At 45.7% G+C, this 21,397-nt stretch overlaps 1 protein-coding gene across 4 annotated transcripts in view; it reads left to right on the top strand.

Moving 5' to 3' along the window:
- The window catches only part of NHS (NHS actin remodeling regulator), a 271,218-nt gene that overhangs the window by 229,368 nt on the left and 20,453 nt on the right, over nt 1-21,397 (top strand). For all 4 annotated transcript variants that reach the window (XM_052773855.1, XM_052773856.1, XM_052773853.1 and 1 more), the window contains exons 2-3: nt 14,771-14,923; nt 17,322-17,455. In XM_052773855.1, coding sequence (XP_052629815.1) covers nt 14,771-14,923; nt 17,322-17,455 — 287 coding nt within the window. The remainder of the gene's footprint in view (nt 1-14,770; nt 14,924-17,321; nt 17,456-21,397) is intronic.

Below are 21,397 nucleotides of genomic sequence, written 5' to 3'. Positions count from 1 at the left end.
TACAGCATATGCTTTGCCCTTCCAAAACAGTGACTTTGGCATTACCCGTGGGGAGCCACATCAGGCACTAACAAGATTAAGCAGTGGGGCTATAGGGCTTTTTTTCTTACAGGTTGTCATCCTGAATGAAGGGTAGGTCAGTAGTAAACAAGACACTGTCACCCGCTGATGGCTTTCTGATGCCTGCGTAAAATAAGTCGGTGCCCTCAATCTGCAGTCCAAGAGACAGGTGCGTGTATCACAGCACTGTTGGTGTAATTGGTGCTAAATGCCACTTCTGAGAGCCAAATGGAGAAGGCACAGAGATTGATGGAGACTAACTCTTAGAGCTTTGATGGAAGTTTTTAGTTTATGAAGATTTCAAGGAAAACAGAAATATGTTTGCTGTACTTGTGGGTGCTGGTCTCTTCTGTCAGGTGGCTGGAGATAGGACAAGAGGAAATGGCCTCAAGTTGAGGCAAGGGAGATTTAGGTTAGATATTAGGAAAAATTTTTTTACTGAGAGGGTTGTCAAACGTTGGAATAGGCTGCCCAGGGAAGTGGTTGAGTCACCAGCCCTGGAGGTATTCAAAAAGCGAGTGGACGGGGTACTTCAGGACATGGTTTAGTGGGCATGATTGATGGTTGGACTCGATGATCTTGAAGGTCTTTTCCAACCTAAATGATTCTATCATTCTATGATTCTATGATTCTATACTTGGAATAAGTCATCTGAATCTTATCTTCCAACATGCCAAACACAGCATATTCTGTGTCAAGTGTCATCTTCCAGTGTGCTTTTTCAAGGCTCCTGGTGTTTTACAGCTGGGCTACGTGTTCACAAACATGGACAGGTTGTTTGTATCATGGATGCTGCTGTGGAAATAGGTGCTCCGATGTGCGAGCCTCTGCTCTTCTTCAAAAGAGGATCCTCAGCATAGACTCAAAAGGCTATTACTGGGAAATGACCACTTTAGGTATAAATGTTCAGACAGAAATTGTTGTGGTAGCCCCAGCCAGCATCTAAGCACCATGCAGCTGCTTGCTCACTCCCCCCCACCACCCAGTGGGATGGGGGAGAGAATTAGAGAAAGTAAAACTCATGGGTTGAGATAAGAACAGTTGAATAGAACAGAAAGGAAGAAACTAATAATGATAATAACAATAATAAAATGACAATAATAATAAAAGTATTGGAATATACAAAGCACGTGATGCACTTGCCAATCGATGCTCAGTTAGTTCCCAAGCAGTGATCCGCCCCCCCAGCCAACTCCCCCCAGTTTATATACTGGGCATGACATCACATGGTGTGGAATACCCCTTTGGCCAGTTTGGGTCAGCTGTCCTGGCTGTGTCCCCTCGCAACTTCTTGTGTCCCTCCAGCCTTCTTGCTTTCTGGGCATGAGAAGCTAAAAAATCCTTGACTTCGTATAAACATTACTTAGCAACAACTGAAAATATCAGTGTGTTATCAACATTATCCTCATACTAAATCCAAAACATAACACTATACCAGCTACTAGGAAGAAAATTAACTCTATCCCAGCTGAAACCAGGACAGTATCCACCCCTTATTCTATACCATTTACGTCATACTTAGGCCCCACACTTTCCAATACATCCCAGTTAATCACCATCACCTTTCCTGTCCTTTGAGAGAAAGATATATACACACACACACAAAGATATCATTCCCTTAGTCTATGGGCCATCCCTATAAAATGTCTGTTGAATTCATTTAGTCCATGACTTTGGGCTCCATCTGTCATAACAGTCTTTCTGGGTAGGAGGGATGGTGCAAGGTCTGCTCAGACAGCAGAGCAGCATCGGGCTTCAGTGCGGTGTGGTGAGTGGGTGACATTGGGCGCAGCAGGAGGATGGTGTGTAGTGTAGGATTGTTGCATGCTGAAGGCAGTCCTGGTTCCATCACTACTGCCCTTTGCTCGGTTTTATCAAAGTTCATTAATCTAAGTGATCCTTACTGTAATACCATTGATACAGCATATAACGATTATAGTAATGATGACATATAGTGGCAGGGTTATATAGCAATTAACATCATCGAATTTAATTCACTGGCTATTCTCACCTAAAATCAAATCCCCTTGAGGCACACCTCCCCATCCTTTCCCATGACCCACCAAGTGCACCCAGGTCCTTGAGCAAAAGCAATCCCACAAATGGGTTTGCCTTTGCCTGAGGCAGGAGTAACCTAGACTGTTTTCCCTAGCATATTTATGTGCACTACAGGGACTTTATCCCCTTCTACAGTACGTAAAAGTTCTGATCGGGCAGGGTCAGCCTGACTGGTAGATCCCCTGGTGTTAACTAATCAGGTGGCTTTTGCTAAATGTGTGTCCCAATGTTTGAACGTCTGTTTTGGGTTTGTGTGGCGAGGTTTTTTTGGTAGCAGGGTAGGGTCCGCAGGGCCGGCTCCTGCTGGAAGCTGCTGGAAGCTCCCCCGGCTCCAAGCCAGACCCGCCTCTGGCCCAGGCCGAGCCCATCAGTAACAGTGGAAACACCTGTGGGAGAGCAGATTTAAGAGGGGAAACCTGCAGGGAGTGGGGGATTGGGATGGGAGAGGAACCCCTCTGCAGGCAGTAAGGCCAGTGAGGAGGAGCGGGGGAGGAGGGGATGCCCCTGCAGCCCGTGGTGAGGTGGGGTCTGGCCCCTGGTGAGCAGGCTGTCCCCCCAGCCCATGTGGGGGAGTGGAGGCCCCCCAAGATGGCCGGGACTCTGTGGGAAAGCCCACGCTGGAGCAGGCTGGGACTGAAGATCAGCCTGCGGGAAGGACCCACACCAGGGAAGTTTGTGAGGAACTGCAGCCTGTGGAAGGGACCCACATTGGAGACGTTCGTGAAGGACCGTCTCCCGTGGGAGACACCCCACGGAGGAGCAGGGAACGAGTGAGGAGTCCTCCTCCCCCTGAGGAGGAAGGAGCGGCAGAGACACGGTGTGAGGAACCGACCCCAGCCCCCATTCCCTGTCCCCCTGCGCCGCCGGGTGAGGAGGTGGAGAGAACCGGGAGTGGGGTTGAGGCGGGAAGGAGGGATGGGTGGGGGGAAGGCGTTCTGAGGTCTGGTTTTACTTCCCAATATCCTTGTTTTGATTTGATTGGTAGTAAATTAAATTGATTTTGTTTCTTCCCCAAGTTGAGCCCGTCTTTTGCCCATGACCGTAAGTGGGGAGTGATCCCTCCCTGTCCTTGTCTCAACCCATGAGCTTTTCTTTATATTTTCTCCTCATCCCACCAAGGCTGGGGGGGAGGAGTGAGCGATTGGCTGCGTGGTGCTTTGTTACCAGCTGAGCTGAAACCACAACAATATCCAGCCCCCCATTGCTCTCAGTGTAGTCTTTAACAGTCTATCATACCGTTAGATTTTCCTGGAGGTTGGTGCATAATAGGGGATGTGATATACCCACTCAATGCCGTGCTTTTTAGCCCAGGTGTCTATGAGGTTGTTTCAGAAATGAGTCCCGTTGTCTGACTCAATTCTTTCTGGGGTGCCATGTTGCCTTAAAACTTGGTTTTCAAGGCCCAAGATAGTGTTCTGGGTGGTGGCATGGGGCACAGGATATGTTCCCAGCTGTCTGGTAGTTGTTTCCACCATTGTAAGCACATGGCGCTTGCCTTGGCGGGTTTGTGGGAGTGTGATATAGTCACATATATATGCAGGGGAATTTTGAATGTTTTGAGTAGGAGAATAGGCAAGATAGATGAAAGCCAGTGGCAAAACACTGTTTGACCCATCACAAAAATGTCTATAGGCTGGGGAATGTGAGGGTGTTTTTTTCACAAGGTCCTGAAGGTAGGCATTAACCAAGGCAGGTAGAATAGTAAATGAATTTTGTAAAGCTTTGTTCTTGAGTGCTGGCATGTGAAATCAAGGTGACCGATCTGAGAGCAACATCACAGTGAACTGCACACTTCTGTGTGTTAAAAGGGAGAGCATTATGGTGACCTGTTGGAGCAATTCGGGCAAGATTAGTAGTGATTTGGGCTGAGTCAGTACAGGAGAAAAATAGCAGAGCAGCGAGGGAGAATGGTGAAGGATGTCTAAAAGTGTGTTTACGTAGTGTTTTACAGAGACCACACACTACATTGCCAGAGATAGGAGAGTGGGAGTAATGTGAAAGGTCAACATGGGAAGAAATCTGTGTTGATGAGCGCTAAAAGTGCATCAGATTGAAAGAAGTGCTTTCAACTAATTAAGCACGTAGGACCGAAAGGGCTCTCTTGAGACACTGATTTCAGTTACATGCTCTGGTATGTCTGTACACAAACACATATATATGTGTGCAGATGTGTGATGTCATATCATCCCTGCTATAATAATTCATTTTACCATTAGGTCCGGTAACCTTAAACAAGTTAGGTTTGGGGGGCTGGGTTTTTCTTTAACACTGTTTATGCCTTCACTATTTTCTGGGCTAATTAGCTTTTTGTTTTCTCATGGAGCATGGTAGCAAACTGGAATGAATATGGACTCATCCTGCAGAATAGTTGACCTAATGGCAACCTTAAGCTTGCCAGGCAGGACTCGCATATTGTGTGCCTTCTTTACCGTTGCCCTGCAGGCAACACCAATGCTGCCTTTTGCATTGCTTCCACTCACTTAGCTGGGGCACAAGTCACTTCCCAGCTGGGTTGTGGTCTCTGAAGGTGTAGAATTGGGTTACATGTTTAATTTTATGCATACATATACACAACTGGGAAAACTTTTGTCTAGTCATATGTCTTCAGCTGCCCTGGGAATAAAGCCCGAACTTATTGGGGGTTTTCTTTTTTGCTTATTAACCTGCTTTCCCTGATGGGCTTCCTGCTATCTCTGACTGAACAAGGACCATAGAAACACCATGGCTACACATACATTATTTGAATGTTTCAGATGTTTATTAATAGTTAAGTATGTTGCACTCCCTCCAGTGCTTTCTGTCACCAGGCATTAGGAGAGATATGCACCGGGGGGATTTCTTTGCTGCAGAGCTGGGTGTGATGGGGTGGGGGCGTACGCACAATTGCACATATTCATGGATATGTATAATATGTAGACATGTGCACCTAAAATAAAAATGCCATTCACTTCTCACAGGTGAGAAGGGCAACTCCATTAATGAAATGCTCTAACAGAAACCTGCTGTCTGTGACTACGTTTGCAGCTATTTTGTAGCTGAGAGCGTGAAGCTGTTTCTCTCCCAGCCATGTAAAACATAGACTGGAGAACAGGAATAAAAGGAGAGGAAGAAATCACTGGCTAGAGAAACTTCATAGGAATGAAGGCTTGAATGTATAAAATACTGTGTATTTCTGAGAGGTTATTGTCTATCCTGCAGTGACAGCTTTGAAATACTTTGAAATATCAAGTCCCATTCTGGCCACTGTAACTTATTTGACAGAGTTAGGAAAAGCAGTTAAAAATATGTTCAAACACCACCAGCAGTGATTGAAAGCAGCAAAGCCAAGAATGGGATTAGCATGTGGAACTCTTCACATAAGTGCATATTGCTTAACAGCCTAATCTTCTTACCTGTATAAGAACCGCACACTTCCCAGCCCTCTTGAATTATGTCTGTTGTTGTGCCAGTCAACTGAACACCAGGTAAATGCAAAATTCAAGGATCTGTGCATGGAAATGACATCCAAATCATATGCTTTCCAGTATTTTAATCTTTCCAGATAACTGAATGCCAAATACAGGTGGGGGTTTGTCTACTTGTCCGTTTTTCTCCTGAATAGCTGTTATTTCCATGTGTAGCATAATGGGACGCAGAAAAATGTCACAGGGATACACTAAGAAACTGCGGTTGAAGCGTGAGAAATGTCACTATTGGCAAGACATAAAACAATACAAAGAGCACAAAAGATCATGGTCTTTCTCAACAGTTTCTGTTGTCAGTGAGGTTTCTGCCTTTTTGCTTAAGTTTGAAAAATTTGCTAAATTGTCCATCCATGAGTGCACAACAGAATAATAATTGTGTTCATGTTGTTGCCCACACATAGCTAAAGACTTAACTTGTTTTGTCATTTCTACCCTCCTGTTTGTCTGGAGGGCAGCTGCAGCCTGTGTAGACACAGTCGCACCGGCTTTGATTTGCAGGCACGAGTGCCAGTGGCAGGGCAGATGTAGTGATCCACGCTTCAAGTACAGACTGGTTGCCCAAGCCGTATCTCAGGCCCTGTGCCGCTGGAGTTTGCTTCTCACATCCATCCTGGATTCAGGTTGCACATGCCAAAAAATCCTCAGAAATAATTTGGGTTTCTGCCCTGATAATAGCAATAATAAGATATAATGATGCACAGAGCCATTACAAACCATGTTTTCCAGAATGGGCTCCCAGAGGGAAGTAACCAAGGAGCAGACCACCGGAAGTGGGGCATCAGTCACCCACAGCCCTGTGACAGTGGGCATTGCAAGGACTGAAAGGGAAATGTCCACATTGAATAGTACCCTCACAAATGTCAGAGTGCACCAGGAAAGCAGGAACAAAAGATGTGACCAAGGATAAGGGAATCCATCCAGATCCTGAATAAATCCCAAAGATGCACAGGAGCAGCAAGAAAAAGGAGACAGGGGTTTTGGCATGCAGTTTTCTATTTTGCTGAGACTTGAGTATCTCTTGCATTATGTGAGAAGCGTGCTTAGAAAGCTCTGTCAAGGTCTAGGTAGGACCTGCCTCAGCTCTCACATCATCTCCTGGGGGGGCTGGACCGCACACAGCTGCCGGGGGGAGAGGAGGACAGGGAAGTGCAGGCAGAGTCCTCTGCAGCCCCTGCAGTGCCAAGGGGCAAAAGCACCTGTCCCGTTCCCATCATCTGATGACCCCCCCAGCAAAAGGGCTTCAGAAGAGAAAGCCATCACTGTCAGGTGTTTCTTTGGCAGTGGCATGGACAGAAGTTATTGCGTCCCCTTGGTGGGGAAAGAGCATGGCATCCTGCCCCTGCCAGGGTGAACAGGGTTCCCGAGGGCACCAGGGTATGTCTGGTTTTCTGGCTCCAGTCACTTGGTACTTTTTATCTAGAGGTGTGAGGGAAATTGTGTGCGTGCCCATGCTTGTAGGTATACTCACTGAAGTTACGGTGAGGTTGCCATTGCTCACTGGGTGATGGGAATGCTGAAGAGCCAGTAGCCTTTATTTGTAACGAACAGCATCCCCGCCACCACACTCCCTTTGCACTGGCATTTTTCAAGCCTTAATAAAGATGGGACAGGAAGGTAGCTCATCCAAATAGCTATTTGCAGTTCCAGTTGGTGGGGTTTGCCATTGGCAAATAGGTCAAGACTGGGGGAAATGTCTGGGTGCAAGCATGGTTTGGAGCAAGCACGACTGTAGGAAACAGAGTGATTGTCCCACTTCTGAGGAGCTCCGGGCTCCAGTGTCCCTGCTGGGTAAGCCCCTGCACACGCCGTGCCATCACTGTGAAGCAGCAGCCGCAGAGGGAGCTGCTTTGAAAGTACTGAGCTTGCTGATGCATCGCACAAAATGTGGGACATGTACAGCGGAGAAACAACTGTAGATTTTTACCAGCCTTGTAGGCTTAAACCCCCTGGGTGTTACAGTGGAGACACGAGTACTTGGGGGAAGCGTACATTCGAGACATTCAGGGCTATAAATAAAATTCACATCAGACTCAGCACTTGCCTCAATGAAACATTTACGCGCTAAAATGCATGATGAAGTTGGATGTGTTGTCAGACTGCCTAGTCTTTGAGATAATCTGGTCTTCCTCAGAATTAATTTTCTTGTGATGTTTTGCACACAAATTTAGCAGGCAGTAACTCACTGCTGACCTGGGCACTAGGTGTGGAAGAGTTTGATCAGTTTGAACTCTGCTGCTGGCACAGGCCTATTTATGCAAAGCTGGGTGAACATACAGCTTTCTTAGGACATTGAATCACACAAGAAAAAAGTCACCATTTTTACCTGAAATGGCTAGAAAAAATGTCATCTGCTAAAATGACAGGTCAACCCCCTTAATGCTGGAGAAGGGCTTCCCAAGCAGAGCCTGGCATGGTGCTGCTGGCCACGGCAGTCCTTGAGAGCATCCCACACCCCTGCGGTGCAGTAGGGAGAAGCAGTGGAGTTTCGCTGGGTGCACAGCCCCCAGCTCCTCTGCCCCCTGCCAAGGGCTTGGGTCATTAGGGCCTCTCATAAGAGTAACTGGGCTCTGGAATAGGCTTATTCACTAGTCTGATCCTTTTTAATTATGGTTTTTGTCTTTTGGAATCCAGATACTTTAATAAGGATTCAGCAGCTGCTGGTTCGGCTTTGCTTGTGCAGGGGTTCACGGTGTGACAGCTCTGAGCTCTGTCCCTTAGCATGTAGGCAACTTCCTCGCTCACCACTCAAATCCCCTCCAGGCTGCACACTTTTTCACACCTTACACCGAATTGTGTTTTCTCTTTGAGCTAGGAAACATAAGGAATTATATTCCCCCTGCCCCGACACCTGATGGCAACTATAATACAGAAAGAAATAATAGAAAGTTGAGAAACAGAAGGAGCTGGGGGGGGCTGGGAGGCAAGGGTCTAGAGAAGCAGACAGAGTTGGGGGGGAAACCCTGGATCTATCAAATAAATAGAGCAGAAATCTTTCTTGTTTGGCCTTTGTGGTGTTATTATTAGAACAAACACGCCTGAGTGCACTAAAGCCGCACAACCTTCAAGCATCCACATCTGGCTCTGCTGCAGCAGATCCTTTTTCTGCCTTGCTAAAGGAGGGAGAGAGAGTGAATGAGAGGATGTGAAGACGAGAAGGGTCTGTAAATGATAAATATGATCAACTTTGATAAAACAGCTATTTAGAAACCTTCAAAAATCTTCTCATGAGAACAGTCACTTGGGTATGTCTGTTTGACATTGGTTGTCCGGATACCAGCCAACATTAATGGATCCACAGAATGTAATGGAGAATCCATTTAAATGGTCTCTTGTCATTTTGTCATCCCACAAGACAAAAAAAATAATTACATGAATTCGGGAGTGAAATGAACATGATAGTTTATATGATTCACTTGTATATTCTAAATTGATCAAAGCGCACGCTGAAAATATATTAATCATCTATATTTGATGCCTGAAATGCAGTGTTTCCTATATCTGTACAGGCTTTTTTTCTCATTCACTGTGGTGTCCAGCTGTTAATAATTTAAAGACTGTGGCTTTACATTTTTTGTATTGCTTTATTTATTATGCATATTGTGATGATGCTGAGGAGCTACAGCCACGCACAGGCTAGGCATTGTAAAAACAGCCTGCAGTGTAAAACACCAAGTGAAAGGAAGTGCTGGCTGAAAGAGATACCTTATCCCCATTTTGCAGAATGGAGGCATAGGGAGTGTTAATATTTAACCCAGGCTCTTAACAGAAGCATATGGCAAAGCTTTGACTGCACAAGTCTTCTAGGTCTCAACCGAGTGGTCTTTGACTGCTGAACTACCCCGCCACAGGGTTGGCTTTTTTCTTTTAGTGGAAGTAAGAGATTTAATCCTGTGCAGCAAATCAGATGTTCAGTGGTCCTGAAAGCTCACGGTCCACTCCTGCGGTTGCATGCTCTGGCTTCAGCTCCCAGCAATGGTGCACAGTTCCCAGGGGCCTATGCCCAAACAGCGAGGTCCAGGTGAGATGCTGTTGCAGAAGCACTGGCAATGTGTAAAGGACACGGAAGGACATGCGCAAAGGACAATGTGCAAGGAATGAAATGGAAGCAGGTCCCTCTTTTGGCAGGCAATCACATCTGGTAATCCCCTTCAGAAAGGGTGCAGTCTCCCTCGCTTACCGATTAGCTTTTTCCCTCTCTTTCCCCTTTCCAGGAGGCTTTTCCAGAGCTTCGCTGGTCTGAGGTTGGGATGCTGTTCTTCAAACATCCAGCCTAATTGCATTCATGGTGGGTTTATATTTATTCGTCTTTGGGCCAGCATTGTCCTCTACCCTACCCAGGGCTTCTCCCTCTGAGCTTCTTCCCCACCGCAGGCTGAGAACATTCATCCCCTCACAGCTTTTTTGCCAGCTCTTTTAGTTTCTATTCTGGACTGCCTAGAAAATCCACTCCAGCTTTTGAGTATTTTAAAGGACTGTAATACTTCTGCTTTCTTGGTGTCAGTGGGGCATATTCCCTGACATGGCAAATCAGAGTTCCTGCAGGGAAAGGCAAGAAGATACGGAGGTGTGCTAGCTGGGGCCGTGGCACAGGGTACTGTAAGCTTCTTAGTGCCCTATCATTTGAAGATAAGCAATGTATTTGCTTTATTTTTCTTCTGGCACAGCACTATGCACAGCTCTGCCAGGTTTGCTGGCTAAGGGAGAGTTGTTGGATGGCTAAGAGGTCATGCTATTTTATCTGTGAACAGCAATGTGTGCCTACAACAGCAAGTGCATAGCAGAATTGTATTAGCTTGGTTTCATTTTTAAGTCTCACACAAAGTATATTAACCCAACTCCTGCTCTTTCTCATTTGTAAAAAACTGCTGCCAAAGCCAAAAGAGCTTTCTACAAGTTAAATTTTGCAGCAAATCTATTGTAGTCTAATGAAACGTCTGAACATTTCATAAGTAGGTAAAACTTTCCACTCACTTACTGAGCTCCGTCACAGACAGCTACTAGAGCTTCAGTCTGGACAGTTTTTTTCTGGGAGTAGGAAGGAACTGCTTGTGCCTGCCGTTTCATTAGCCTCCAGGGTACAATCTGTGATCATGAATATCACATATCATCAGCGATATAAAGAATGGGTGGGGTATCATTACTATCACTTAAAGATTTTTGTCCCGAGATGAGCTTCCCAAGAAGTCAGTGTGGCTCAGAACAGGATCAGGGCAAGTTGCTTTGTGTCTTGGTACCTTGTCTGTAAAACAGACATAGTGCTTCCTTACCCTCAAGAGGTAAAGGAAATAAAAAATCAGCTCATGCTAGTGAGATATTCACCTACTGCAGTGGTGACAAACAGACAAGCCATCAAAAGCTCTGCTTGTGATTTGGCAACATTATGTTACTACAATGTTGATAATTTAATTAGTAAATCCTCATGATGAACAAACACATACAGGTTGCTGTCATTCACCCTACAAATTCCCCCACTATCAATCATCTTTTTCTCACCATGGTGCCATTCCTTGCACTGACACCATGGCCAGTTGCATGGAGCAGCACTGCAAACATATTGTAAATTGAGTTAAACCCCACCTGCAAAAATCCACTTGGAAGCAAAGCCTGTTGGACACAGAGTTCGGGGTCCCTTTGGTGGTGCTGAAGCTCTTGAGAACCTGAACTTCAGGAGGTCTATGACCATATTATACCACCACTTCCATCATGATGCCCACAAATTTTTGTGAACTGGGTTTTTTTCTTATCAAAGCAGCTGATAAAGTCTGTCAGCATCCCACATGCAGCAGCATGGTTCCTAGGTTTCTCCTCTTGTGTCTGCTCCCTCCTCCTTCTTCTCCTACTGTACTTTCCCAGTTCCTTTCTCTATACAAAGCACTGGTATGCCTTCAGCCTGAGTGAATGTTGTTTTGCGTTAAAGAAAGCAACAAAACCAGAAAGAGCAATGTGGGAGTGTGGGAGCACTTGACTCAGTGACCACCTGTGGAAAACCATGAGAACAGTGAAGTTCCCAGCTGTTCTCTTTTGCTGTGATTGTGCTTTATAAAACCCTTGCCCAGGTGATGCTGGGTGGTGTGTGATGCTAGTGGGGCGCTTCCCGTCGGGGGTTAGTAGGACAAGCTCTTCTCCTGGGTGGCTCAAAGCCCGGAGCAACAAATGGCACCCGAACAGGGACAGGATCCTGGGACTTAAGACACAGTAGGTTTGACTGCATCGGTGGCAAGCCCAGATGAACTTCTCAAACTGCTGAAAGGAAGCAGAAGACTGCACAGCCGAATCACCTCTCACTGAAGGACAGGCGAGCAGCTGGGAAAGCCTAGTTGAACTTCTCAAACTGCTGAAAGGAAGCAGAAGACTGCGCAGTCTAATCACCTCTCGCTGGACGACAGGTGAGCAACTGGGAACAATGGGGAGTGAAATGTCCCGGGAAGAGAAAGCTACATATAGTGAGATGCAGCAGCATCTCCTGCAAAAATATCAAGCCCATATAACTGAGCATCTAAAATGGACAAAGGCGAAGTGCCCTGATCTTGATTTTGTAACTATCTTTGATCCTGAACAGTGGGTCACGATAGGAGTTAAACTCTGGGAAGCAGCAACTCGAGATGACAAAATTGCTCAATCCCTATTAGAGGCTTGGAGAATTGTTTTTGAATGCTTAAAGAAACATGTTGGGACTGGTCTGGAACAAGAGATCTGCTGCTGCAGAAGCTCCAGGTCTTGCAGTCCCCAGAGTTTCCGCTCAGATATTGGAACCTTCAGCTCCGCCATTGGTAGGAGCAGTTGGGGGGGCAGAAAAAGGTAATCATGAGGATGATGATCCTTTCGACTCTGGACCTATTGATTCTGAAGCTGCACCAGATTTACATCCTCCTGATCCCTGTGATATTTGGGGAAAAATTAAACAACAGGCTGCTAAGGAAGGGGACACTGACATTTTACAAAACCTCTGAGCTTTTCCAGTCATCTATGAAGCCACTTGCCAGCCCTGATGGGACAGTCTGCAATTTTCTATTATCAGAGATGCGCCGAACTGTGAAAGAAAATGGGTTAAAATCTCCATTTACTATGAAGAAGGGACATGTACGCCGTGAATGTCCAAATAAAAATAAAGGGCACACCAAAAGTCCGGGATTGTGTCCCAAGTGCAGAAAGGATCGACATTTTGCTAATCAATGTAAATCTCATTTTAATAAGGCAGGCAGGAAGAATGGGTCGAGCTGTTATAGAAATAGATCATAATTTTAATTTGTGTGCCTTGTATGTTGCAATGTGTTTAAAAATTAATTGATAGATTAAGTAAGGCTGTGTTAATTATAAATAAAGAAGGGGGAGATGTGGGAGTGTGGGAGCACTTGACTCAGTGACCACCTGTGGAAAACCATGAGAACAGTGAAGTTCCCAGCTGTTCCCTTTTGCTGTGATTGTGCTTTATAAAACCCTTGCCCAGGTGATGCTGGGTGGTGTGTGATGCTAGTGGGGCACTTCCCATCGGTGTTAGTAGGACAAGCTCTTCTCCTGGGTGGCTCGAAGCCTGGAGCAACAGAGCAACGCATCTCCAGCAGAGAGCAGCTCTCTGACATGTTGCACCGACTCCCACTCAAAAAAGGGCAGCTGCTCCTGCAGGTCTGAGAGTGCAAAAGCATGGAAAGTAGATGAGTGCCCTGAAATGTGCTAGTTCCTTGGCTGGAGACAATGTACTGCTGTGGATGTCCTGCCGCCAACCCCTTTCTCTGGCTTGGCCTCCCCCTCAGTGGTGTCCCATGACAGTGGCACATTCCTTCTCCTTCTCTTGTGGAAGTGGCGACGGCCCTGCCGGGGAAGGGCTGGGGGCTGCGCTTGCCTGGAGTGATAAAAGCAATGCAAGGGGAGAGCCTGGCCACAAAACATCTATTGTGTCAGTGGGCAAGACGGAGGCTGGAGAAGGGGGCTGGCACGCAGGCTGGGTCACTAACACAGAGTTACAAATCCCTGCTAGTATTCTCCATGGAAGAGGGCTCTGGCCGTCAGCGTTGTGTGGGACTGTGTTACAACTGAAGCCGCCTCTGCTCCTCTGGGCTCTCACTGGTCGATGAGGGTGAAGGAGAGGAGCACGTGGCCAGTGGGGGGACCAACCCGAGGCACACTGGCTGTTTGGCTTCTTGCTAGGAAGGGAACCCCAGGAGGTCCCTCCACCACCCTTCCTCCCATGTGTGAGGGAGCCCACCTGCATCATGCTGCATTGTACTGTAAGCAAAACAGCTGCAGCAGCTCCTTGGCATTACAAGAGGAAATGACTGGAGAGACTGTTTGTATTGATGCCTGCAAAAGAAGGAGCCAGCCTAGTGCTATAGCTGAAGATGTGCCAAGTGCTCTGCTGCATTACATGGGCTGCTAAGCACAGGTGGGACAAGCCTGCTCTGTGTGGCCAGCCGGGGCAGAGCGCTGGCATCCCCCATAGCCCTCCTCTCCTGTTTTGGCCCTTGGAAAGCTAGCTACTGCATACACTGAGGTTGGGCACATCCCCCCAGAGTCCCAGCGCTCCTGAGAAATTCTCACAAACCTTTAGTGGAGTTGGTTCATGTAACTTCGGAGACTTCTGGGATTTCTCTGTAGAGGAATTGAAGTGTTCCTGTCCCTCAGAAGTCCCTGTCTATTAAGAGAACCTCTTTTGATAAGTGACGGTTGAAGTCACTCAGCAGGGCGGGCAGTTAATCTCAGTTGTTACGCGCTAGAAGGCAATGAGCTAGCAACCTGTGTCAGAAATTAGTTGCGAGTAACATGATGTAGTGAAGGAGCATATTTGCAGGAGAATGGGTAAATGGAAGACCCATTGCTCCCTCTGCCCTTGTTCAAAATGTCACTGTGGGAAGGTTGTGTTAGCTTCTTTGCGTTTTCATTTTGCTATCTATAAAATTATTATCCCTTTAGTCCATATATTTAACACCAACATAGTATCATTGCACCTACTTGCCTCCATAGAGCCATTTGCGATCTGGCAAAAGGGCATTGTCTAAATGCTAAGTGGTATAACATGGTATGGAAACACAGAGAAGATAATGATTGCTGTTATTTGGTGGGAGGAGGGGTGCTGTAACACCCCCAGTGCTCGTTCTTGGCGCTGCTGTTCCAAGCGAGAGCCGTTGCTTTTCAGCTAGGTTGATGTAAGAGAGGCTAGGAGTCTTACCTTGCACTCTGGTTTTATCCTACAGCTGTCTCCAACCTGGATGCAGAGAGCAAACTGAGTGTCTATTACCAAGCACCTTGGAATCAGCAAAGAAACATCTTCCTCCCCTCCACCAGACCGCCTTGCGTGGAGGAGCTGCACCACCACGCCAAGCAGCACCTGCGAGCCTTGCACAGAGGTAGGTGCTTGCACACGCTCTGGCTCCATTTCCACACACGACACCTCTCCACGGTCCCCTCCCGGCAGCAGCAGGGTGCTCAGGCACAGGGCTGTGGGCAGTGGTCTCCACTAGGACTTAGGTACTCAGGGTAAGAAATAAAGCTGAAGAAATTCTAGCAGTAGAAAAGGCTTGTGCCCCCTTCGGCTTGTTTATGATTACTAGAGTAGAGCTGAAAACGACTTTTTACTTTTCCTTTTTATATTTTTTGTTTATATGTTTTTCTGTTAAAGTGGGTATGTCTGAATTGTGTGAGCAAATCCATGCAGTGACCCCAAAAGCATGGAGGCACCGAGTGTTTCAGCAAGGCCATCTTGTCTCCCTCCACTAAACAGACATTAAACAATGCCTCAGTTCCACAACAGATAAGATTTAGCTTCCCGAGGGCTGAAACTGGAGCCCAGTGGTATTACAGTTGCCACAGAAACTGAGCGGTCTGCGTGGGGTTTCCAAGCACGATACTGGAGGAGACCTGCATCCTTCAAGGGTGGCAGCTGAAAGCCAGGTGATACCCCAGACAGCTTGGCAGCGTCGGGCAGGTGTCCCCTTCCCAGGCCAGGGAACACCTCCTGACATCGCCTAACAAATTGGAGACCTGTAGCTTCAAAACCGAATCACATTACACAGGGAGGAAGTGGGAGCAATCAAGGTCATAACTAGGCTCCTGGATCCCTGCCATAAAGGAAATTTCCTGGGTGCAAATATCTGGATGGTCCTACAACAGCACGCTACAGGGAAGGCAAAAGATGGGGAAAGGTCAGTTTTCACTGGGAACCTAACCAAGGGAAAATTCTTACTGGGAAGCACGTAAAAGTAGGCAAACAAGCCCGTCTTTCTTCTATGCCATAGGGAAGGAGAAAATGCATGCAGGTCACCCTTAAAATGTTCAGCAGCAGCCTCCTGTGTTGCAATTGTTTTGCACCAACAGCTACCATTGCCTTGCTCGTTTATTATTGTTATCAGGTTATAATAATAATTGATTACTCGGATCTGCAGAGCATCTTGTTAGCTGGATAAAATGTTCCAATTAATTACCACATTTGAACCTCTCTACAGATTTTAGCTCAAGAACACACTGAGGGTGCAGTATGTCTTCATAGCACTGCAAAAAGTGATTCAGACGAATTGCAATCACAGTAGTGTTGGAGTAGAGAAGTTGGCTTTTCTGCTCTTAGCAGGTCTGCTTTGCAATTGTCCCAGGACCAGGCTGATCTCTGCCTGCCATCTTGTGGGCAGGAGAAATCCTGACAGCAGCTCAGGAAGGCAGCTGTCAGAAAATGCCTCATCTTTTTAAAGTTACAAATCTCTGTTTTGGCAACTTCCCATCCTCTGCGTTTAACGGCAGCTGTGCAGGTTCAGCAGGCAGCTTGGCATGTGCTGCTTTATTTTATTTTCCAAATAACTGCATATACTGGCTTGAAATTAAAACTGGAAATTTACCCTAAACATGTTTATTGTGTCTCACCTGTTTCTTCTATCAGAATTTCATCATCTCTTTATCTATTTAACCGGGAGTAATTAAAACTAGACATTAGATCAGAAAACAGCTGTGCTAGCAGCAAGTGTTGTTGGCTGGACTGTATCTACGTGCATCAGGTGAATCCATCGTCCCCTTCCAGCAGCACTCCATGCAAACAGTAGCTATCTGACTGTCACCTAAATTTAGAGATGGGAAGTCCATGAGCGTTCTCCCATTCACTTGGAAGGTTTCAGAGGCTTGGGACTGATGCTGGAAGAAGACTGAATATTGTGAGCCCATGGTGAAGGAAGACTCCTCTGGGCCTGGGGTGGAGAGATCTTGACTTTTCCAGGATGATCTCCTCCATGCTGGGACACAGAGCTCCACTGCAACAACCTTCATGATGTCAAGCCAATGCTCGGGACTTGGCACTGCCATGCAGCTGGGGAAGGAAATCCTACCTGGGGCTGTGTTTCCTTCATTCTCCTCAGAGGGGTGTATTTTAAATGGGTAGAGTGCAGGCATTGCTGCAGCTCAATGTTTCAAGGCAACAGGAGCTGCAGATTCCCATTGGGAATCAGGACTTGGGTCCCAAGCGCCTAAGGTAGCTCGTTTGTCACTTGGCATAAAGGGTATAAAGCCCATCTGAGGAGAATTCAGCTTCAGTGCACACGCTGGGTTGTGTTGTATGAGCATTGCTCTTCCAGGGGCTTGGATGTCTGGTAACTGCTTGTCCCCTTCGGTTGTAACAGGGATCATAGGTAGCAGTCAGTGGGGAAGAGGAGGACCTTCATCTTTGCAGTCCACATCCTGTTCGTGTGTCTGTTGTGCTGTTAATAGAGATATTTATATGTTTTTAACACTCTGAAAGCCTCATGTCTCGTTTCTCATCCAAAACAGAACATCGAAACCGAGGTGATAACAGAGAGCAAAAAGTCCAAGGCCCCATCACTGTGGTGGCTCCTCCCTTTCCTCCCTTCCCTGCAATCTGCAGTCAAAAGAGGCAAGCGATAAAGGACCGGCACTTGCTACCAGTAAGTCTTTCACTACAGCTATCACACACAAACACGTTATCAGCATTGTGGGACCTAAGTGTGACAGCGCTTCACAAGCTCCCCCCGCCCAAGCCTATGCAGGTATGACACAGCTGACCTTAAAGGCTGTCAGCAGCATAACTCAGGTCGCAGCTTCCAGCAGCCAGCCCCAGGGTGGATGTTTCCATTGAGAAACCTCTTATTTTTTTGCCCATTGACAGCACTCTCATGCACTCATTCACATACTCCCCCACAGCCCTTCACATTCTCCACTTGTGCTTTAGGTAGTACTTCCAGGACCGTCCTGTAATTTCAGAAAGTGCCATAATTTCAGCCCTTGCATTAGCATTGCCAGGAGCCAAGAACTCAAGCTCTTTGAGTGCTGGCTTGAGACTCACGTGTGCAGTTAGGCTCAATAGCACTTCTCCAGCTACAAGGAACTACATGTTCCATGTATGTATGGGCAATGGTCCTGTTCTGCAGTGTCCACCTCCATGCAGTTTTTTCAGATGCTTTATGTCTCACGCATGACCTTACAGCCAGCCAAACAGGAACTCCAGCTGAAGGTCTGGTCCTGTATGTCTGTGCTGACTTGTCACTGCTGCACTAATTTGAAATCAAATTAGTGTTGACAATATGGTATTTATCATGGTTAAAAGAAATGCACCAGATCCACAAGTTTAACTCTGATTGGGTCCATAGTTCCCACTGGTTTCAGCAGGACTTCGCTACCTTTGTGGCTCTGGGTGTTTGACCCATGAAAGTGCCATAGTAGCTATATTCTGCCCTGTGCTGAGAGCCATTGCATTCCTCAGACCAGTTTAAACTTCACAGGTCAGACCTGGATTTGACTTTTAAGCGATGCATATGTCTAATGCCAGGCCTCAGTGTAGAGATAGATCTGTCCTGCATCTGCAGGTACAGGGACATTGGCATCTACAGAGATGTTATACCCGTGAGCACATTGTAAGTCTGTAGCTACTGAATAGTCACTCACTTAGCTTAAAAATCCAAGTACATTCATCCTAATTCATTATATTAACCATATGGAAATACTATAATGGTAAAGGAGTCACAACGTAAAGCACATGTCCAGGGAACAAAACATCAGCAGCAAGCCAGTCCATAGGAAGAGTTTTGTTTCTCATTTGAAAGCATGAAATGCATGATGAAGTTTTGATTAGTTTGACTATTCTGGCTTTTTGGCTGCTTATCTGGATAATTTTGAGGAAAGCATCACCATCACTGCAGGCTTTGAACTGGTTAAATTTGCAGGCCTTATGATGCAACTGAAGATATCCTGATGTTACGGGACAGCATAGAAAAGAATTGGAAGACAGAAAGGAAAAACAGGCTTACCTGTTTCTTCTTTGTAAGTCATCATCAAAGCTAGCACTGTTGTAGGGTCATTGAAAGGTAAAGGAGAGGTGACCCCCACATTATGGTTCAGAACTAGTTACAGACAATAGTTTGGACAGTATATTGAACATAAATGTCTCTTAGTATCAGATGGGGAACAAGGCATGTCTTTTGAAATTGCATACTCAGTGGTGAAAGGCCTGAATCTTTGCTGTGTTTGGAAAACAACCAGTGCTATTTAGACATTACTTCCATCTGTGGAACACAAAATAATAATAAATAGTGAGCAACCTTCTGAGTCCTGTATTAGTTGGCAAAATTAAGTCATGCTGAATGCAGATGTCTTGGCTTTATCAGCAAGTCCACCTTTTTCTTTTCAAGAGGGAAAATATTAAGCTTTGTGCCCACCCATATTGGGCCTTTTTTTGGAAGCTGACCAGATTCAGTGTTCCCCTAAGGAGTAGCAAGCAAGAGCTGCTTGGAGGTTGTCATCCTATTGATTTCAAGGCATCTGGTAATGTTCTGCTTTGGTAATTGCAAATATGCCAAGGCCAGAGTACTTCAAAGTGCCTTGACCCGTTTCTGAGAGAACATGAAGCTGCACATGAATGCTGTGTCTGGTAGAAGGTTAATCAGAGATTTTTACAAGACACTGCAACAATGAATAGCTAATTGATATTGTGCCAGCCTTCATGACTTAATGATATCATTACGGGAGAAAGCTGAGAATGCTGTTATTGGCTAGCTTGCCCTTTTTAGCATAAGCTTTTTGACATCTGCAACTGCGTATCTGCTTCAGGGACTGTCGGTAATGTTTGATATCTGATTCCAGTCGATTGTATAATCTATTCGTCAATGAACTAAAGATGTTAAATCCCACAAGAATTTTTATTCATGGCATAGCAGTCTATTCTGTATTCCACTTTTCTGATGCATTGGAAAGGTGACGGTGAAAGCAATACTAAACAACAATAAAAGCCCCTTTCTGTGTTACTTATGAATTAGAAAAGGGATTGTTTCTTTTAAATTAGGAAAGGGATCAATGAGAAGCTGGGAAATTTTTAAAAGTTACAGGATCTGACTTTTCCAAACTGACCATCTAAGTTAAATGAATGCCTTAAGGTACTGAAATAAGTGGCTTGGTTTTGAGAAATGTTCAAATTACCACTGTGAGACCTGTGAGAGCTACCACTACTGAAAGGTACTGCAAAACAGGTCAGCTATGTCTGAGACCAGCCAAGGCTTCTCTATTTGTACCTTTTGGCTGCTGTTTTTATAGCTACCAATTAGGTGGCTATGAGCTTTTCCAAAGGTCTTGCATATTGTACAGTAAAGCTAGAGAAAATCAGCCACAACAGATGAAGATTCATTTTTAAGCATGATTATCTTTACAGGAAGGAAGATGCCAAAATCCCACAAATTCCAAGAAAGACCAAATGAATTCAAGTCCAAAGCGACTAATGCCAGTGTAAATGAGTCTGGAGGGACGTTTTCGACTGTTCCATCACAAGGTCATTTTGTCATGAGAAGAAGTAGAGAACTAGAAATGACATAGGATCTTTTGTGTCCCAGGCAAGACAAGTTTGGAGTTAGCTTTATAGTCTACTTTTGTTAGAGGAGCTGCCCTCCTTTGTCTGATGAAAGGTCCACTTAGCCCAGAGGCCAGAAGGGAATCCTTCAGGAAAGAGTATAAGAACAGGGCATGGTTTATGCCATTTATTGTGCCATGATTTATCCTTCCAGTTTCATACAGAAATTGGTACAGAGCTCCTGAGCCAGCAACTAAACACAGAATAATAGCCACCAAGGAACCTGTCTGTGTTGCTTTTGAGACTTGTTTATTCCATTTTCTAGCAAATTTACACCTTTGGCCTCAAGAGCATCCTGTGACAATGACTTTAACAATCTGTGTGAAAATGTATCTTTTGTTTGTTTCAGACCTGATGCCTCATAATTTCATTGCATCCCTTCTTGTTCTTAGACTGTGAGAAACAGTAAGCATTGCTTCCTCATTCCCTTTCTCCGTGCCCCTCCTGGTTTTGCAGACGTGATTTTACTTTCCTGTCCATCCCAGTCATTCACTTTTAAAGCTGAAAAACTCTATCTAGCATACTTAGTCTCTCTCTACACAGAAGAACTATACAACCAAACACATTTATAAGTATCGTTCATTCAGGCATTTTTACCACTGAAGAGAAAAAAAAAAAACCTGAGGAGAGTACGAGAAAGTTATGGACTTGCTAAAATGAGGGAAATATTCCTTGCACATGTTCCCATGGCAACCCTGCCTGTAGCACTGCTGAGGCCAGTCACTGACTGTGAAGATGCTGTGTCATTCCAACTGCATTTCAGCCTTCTCTTTAATTTTCTCTGCATTTTTTCTTTCCCTGCTTTCCCCAAGTCCATCTGGCCAGGCTCTGAAATCTCAGTGTTCAAGTTCAGAATGTCATGGGACCACACTTTCTCAAACCCCTCATGGCACAGCTGTTATAATAAAACAAGGGAGATGGAGCAAGGAACTCAATATTTCCAAATTCATATTCACAATTGCACAAAGTTTGGTGTCAGTTTGGTCATAAAATC

Source organism: Harpia harpyja, chromosome 22 (genome assembly GCF_026419915.1).
Source record: "Harpia harpyja isolate bHarHar1 chromosome 22, bHarHar1 primary haplotype, whole genome shotgun sequence".
Taxonomy (NCBI): Eukaryota; Metazoa; Chordata; class Aves; order Accipitriformes; family Accipitridae; genus Harpia; species Harpia harpyja.
This window is presented reverse-complemented; position numbering and strand designations above follow the sequence as displayed.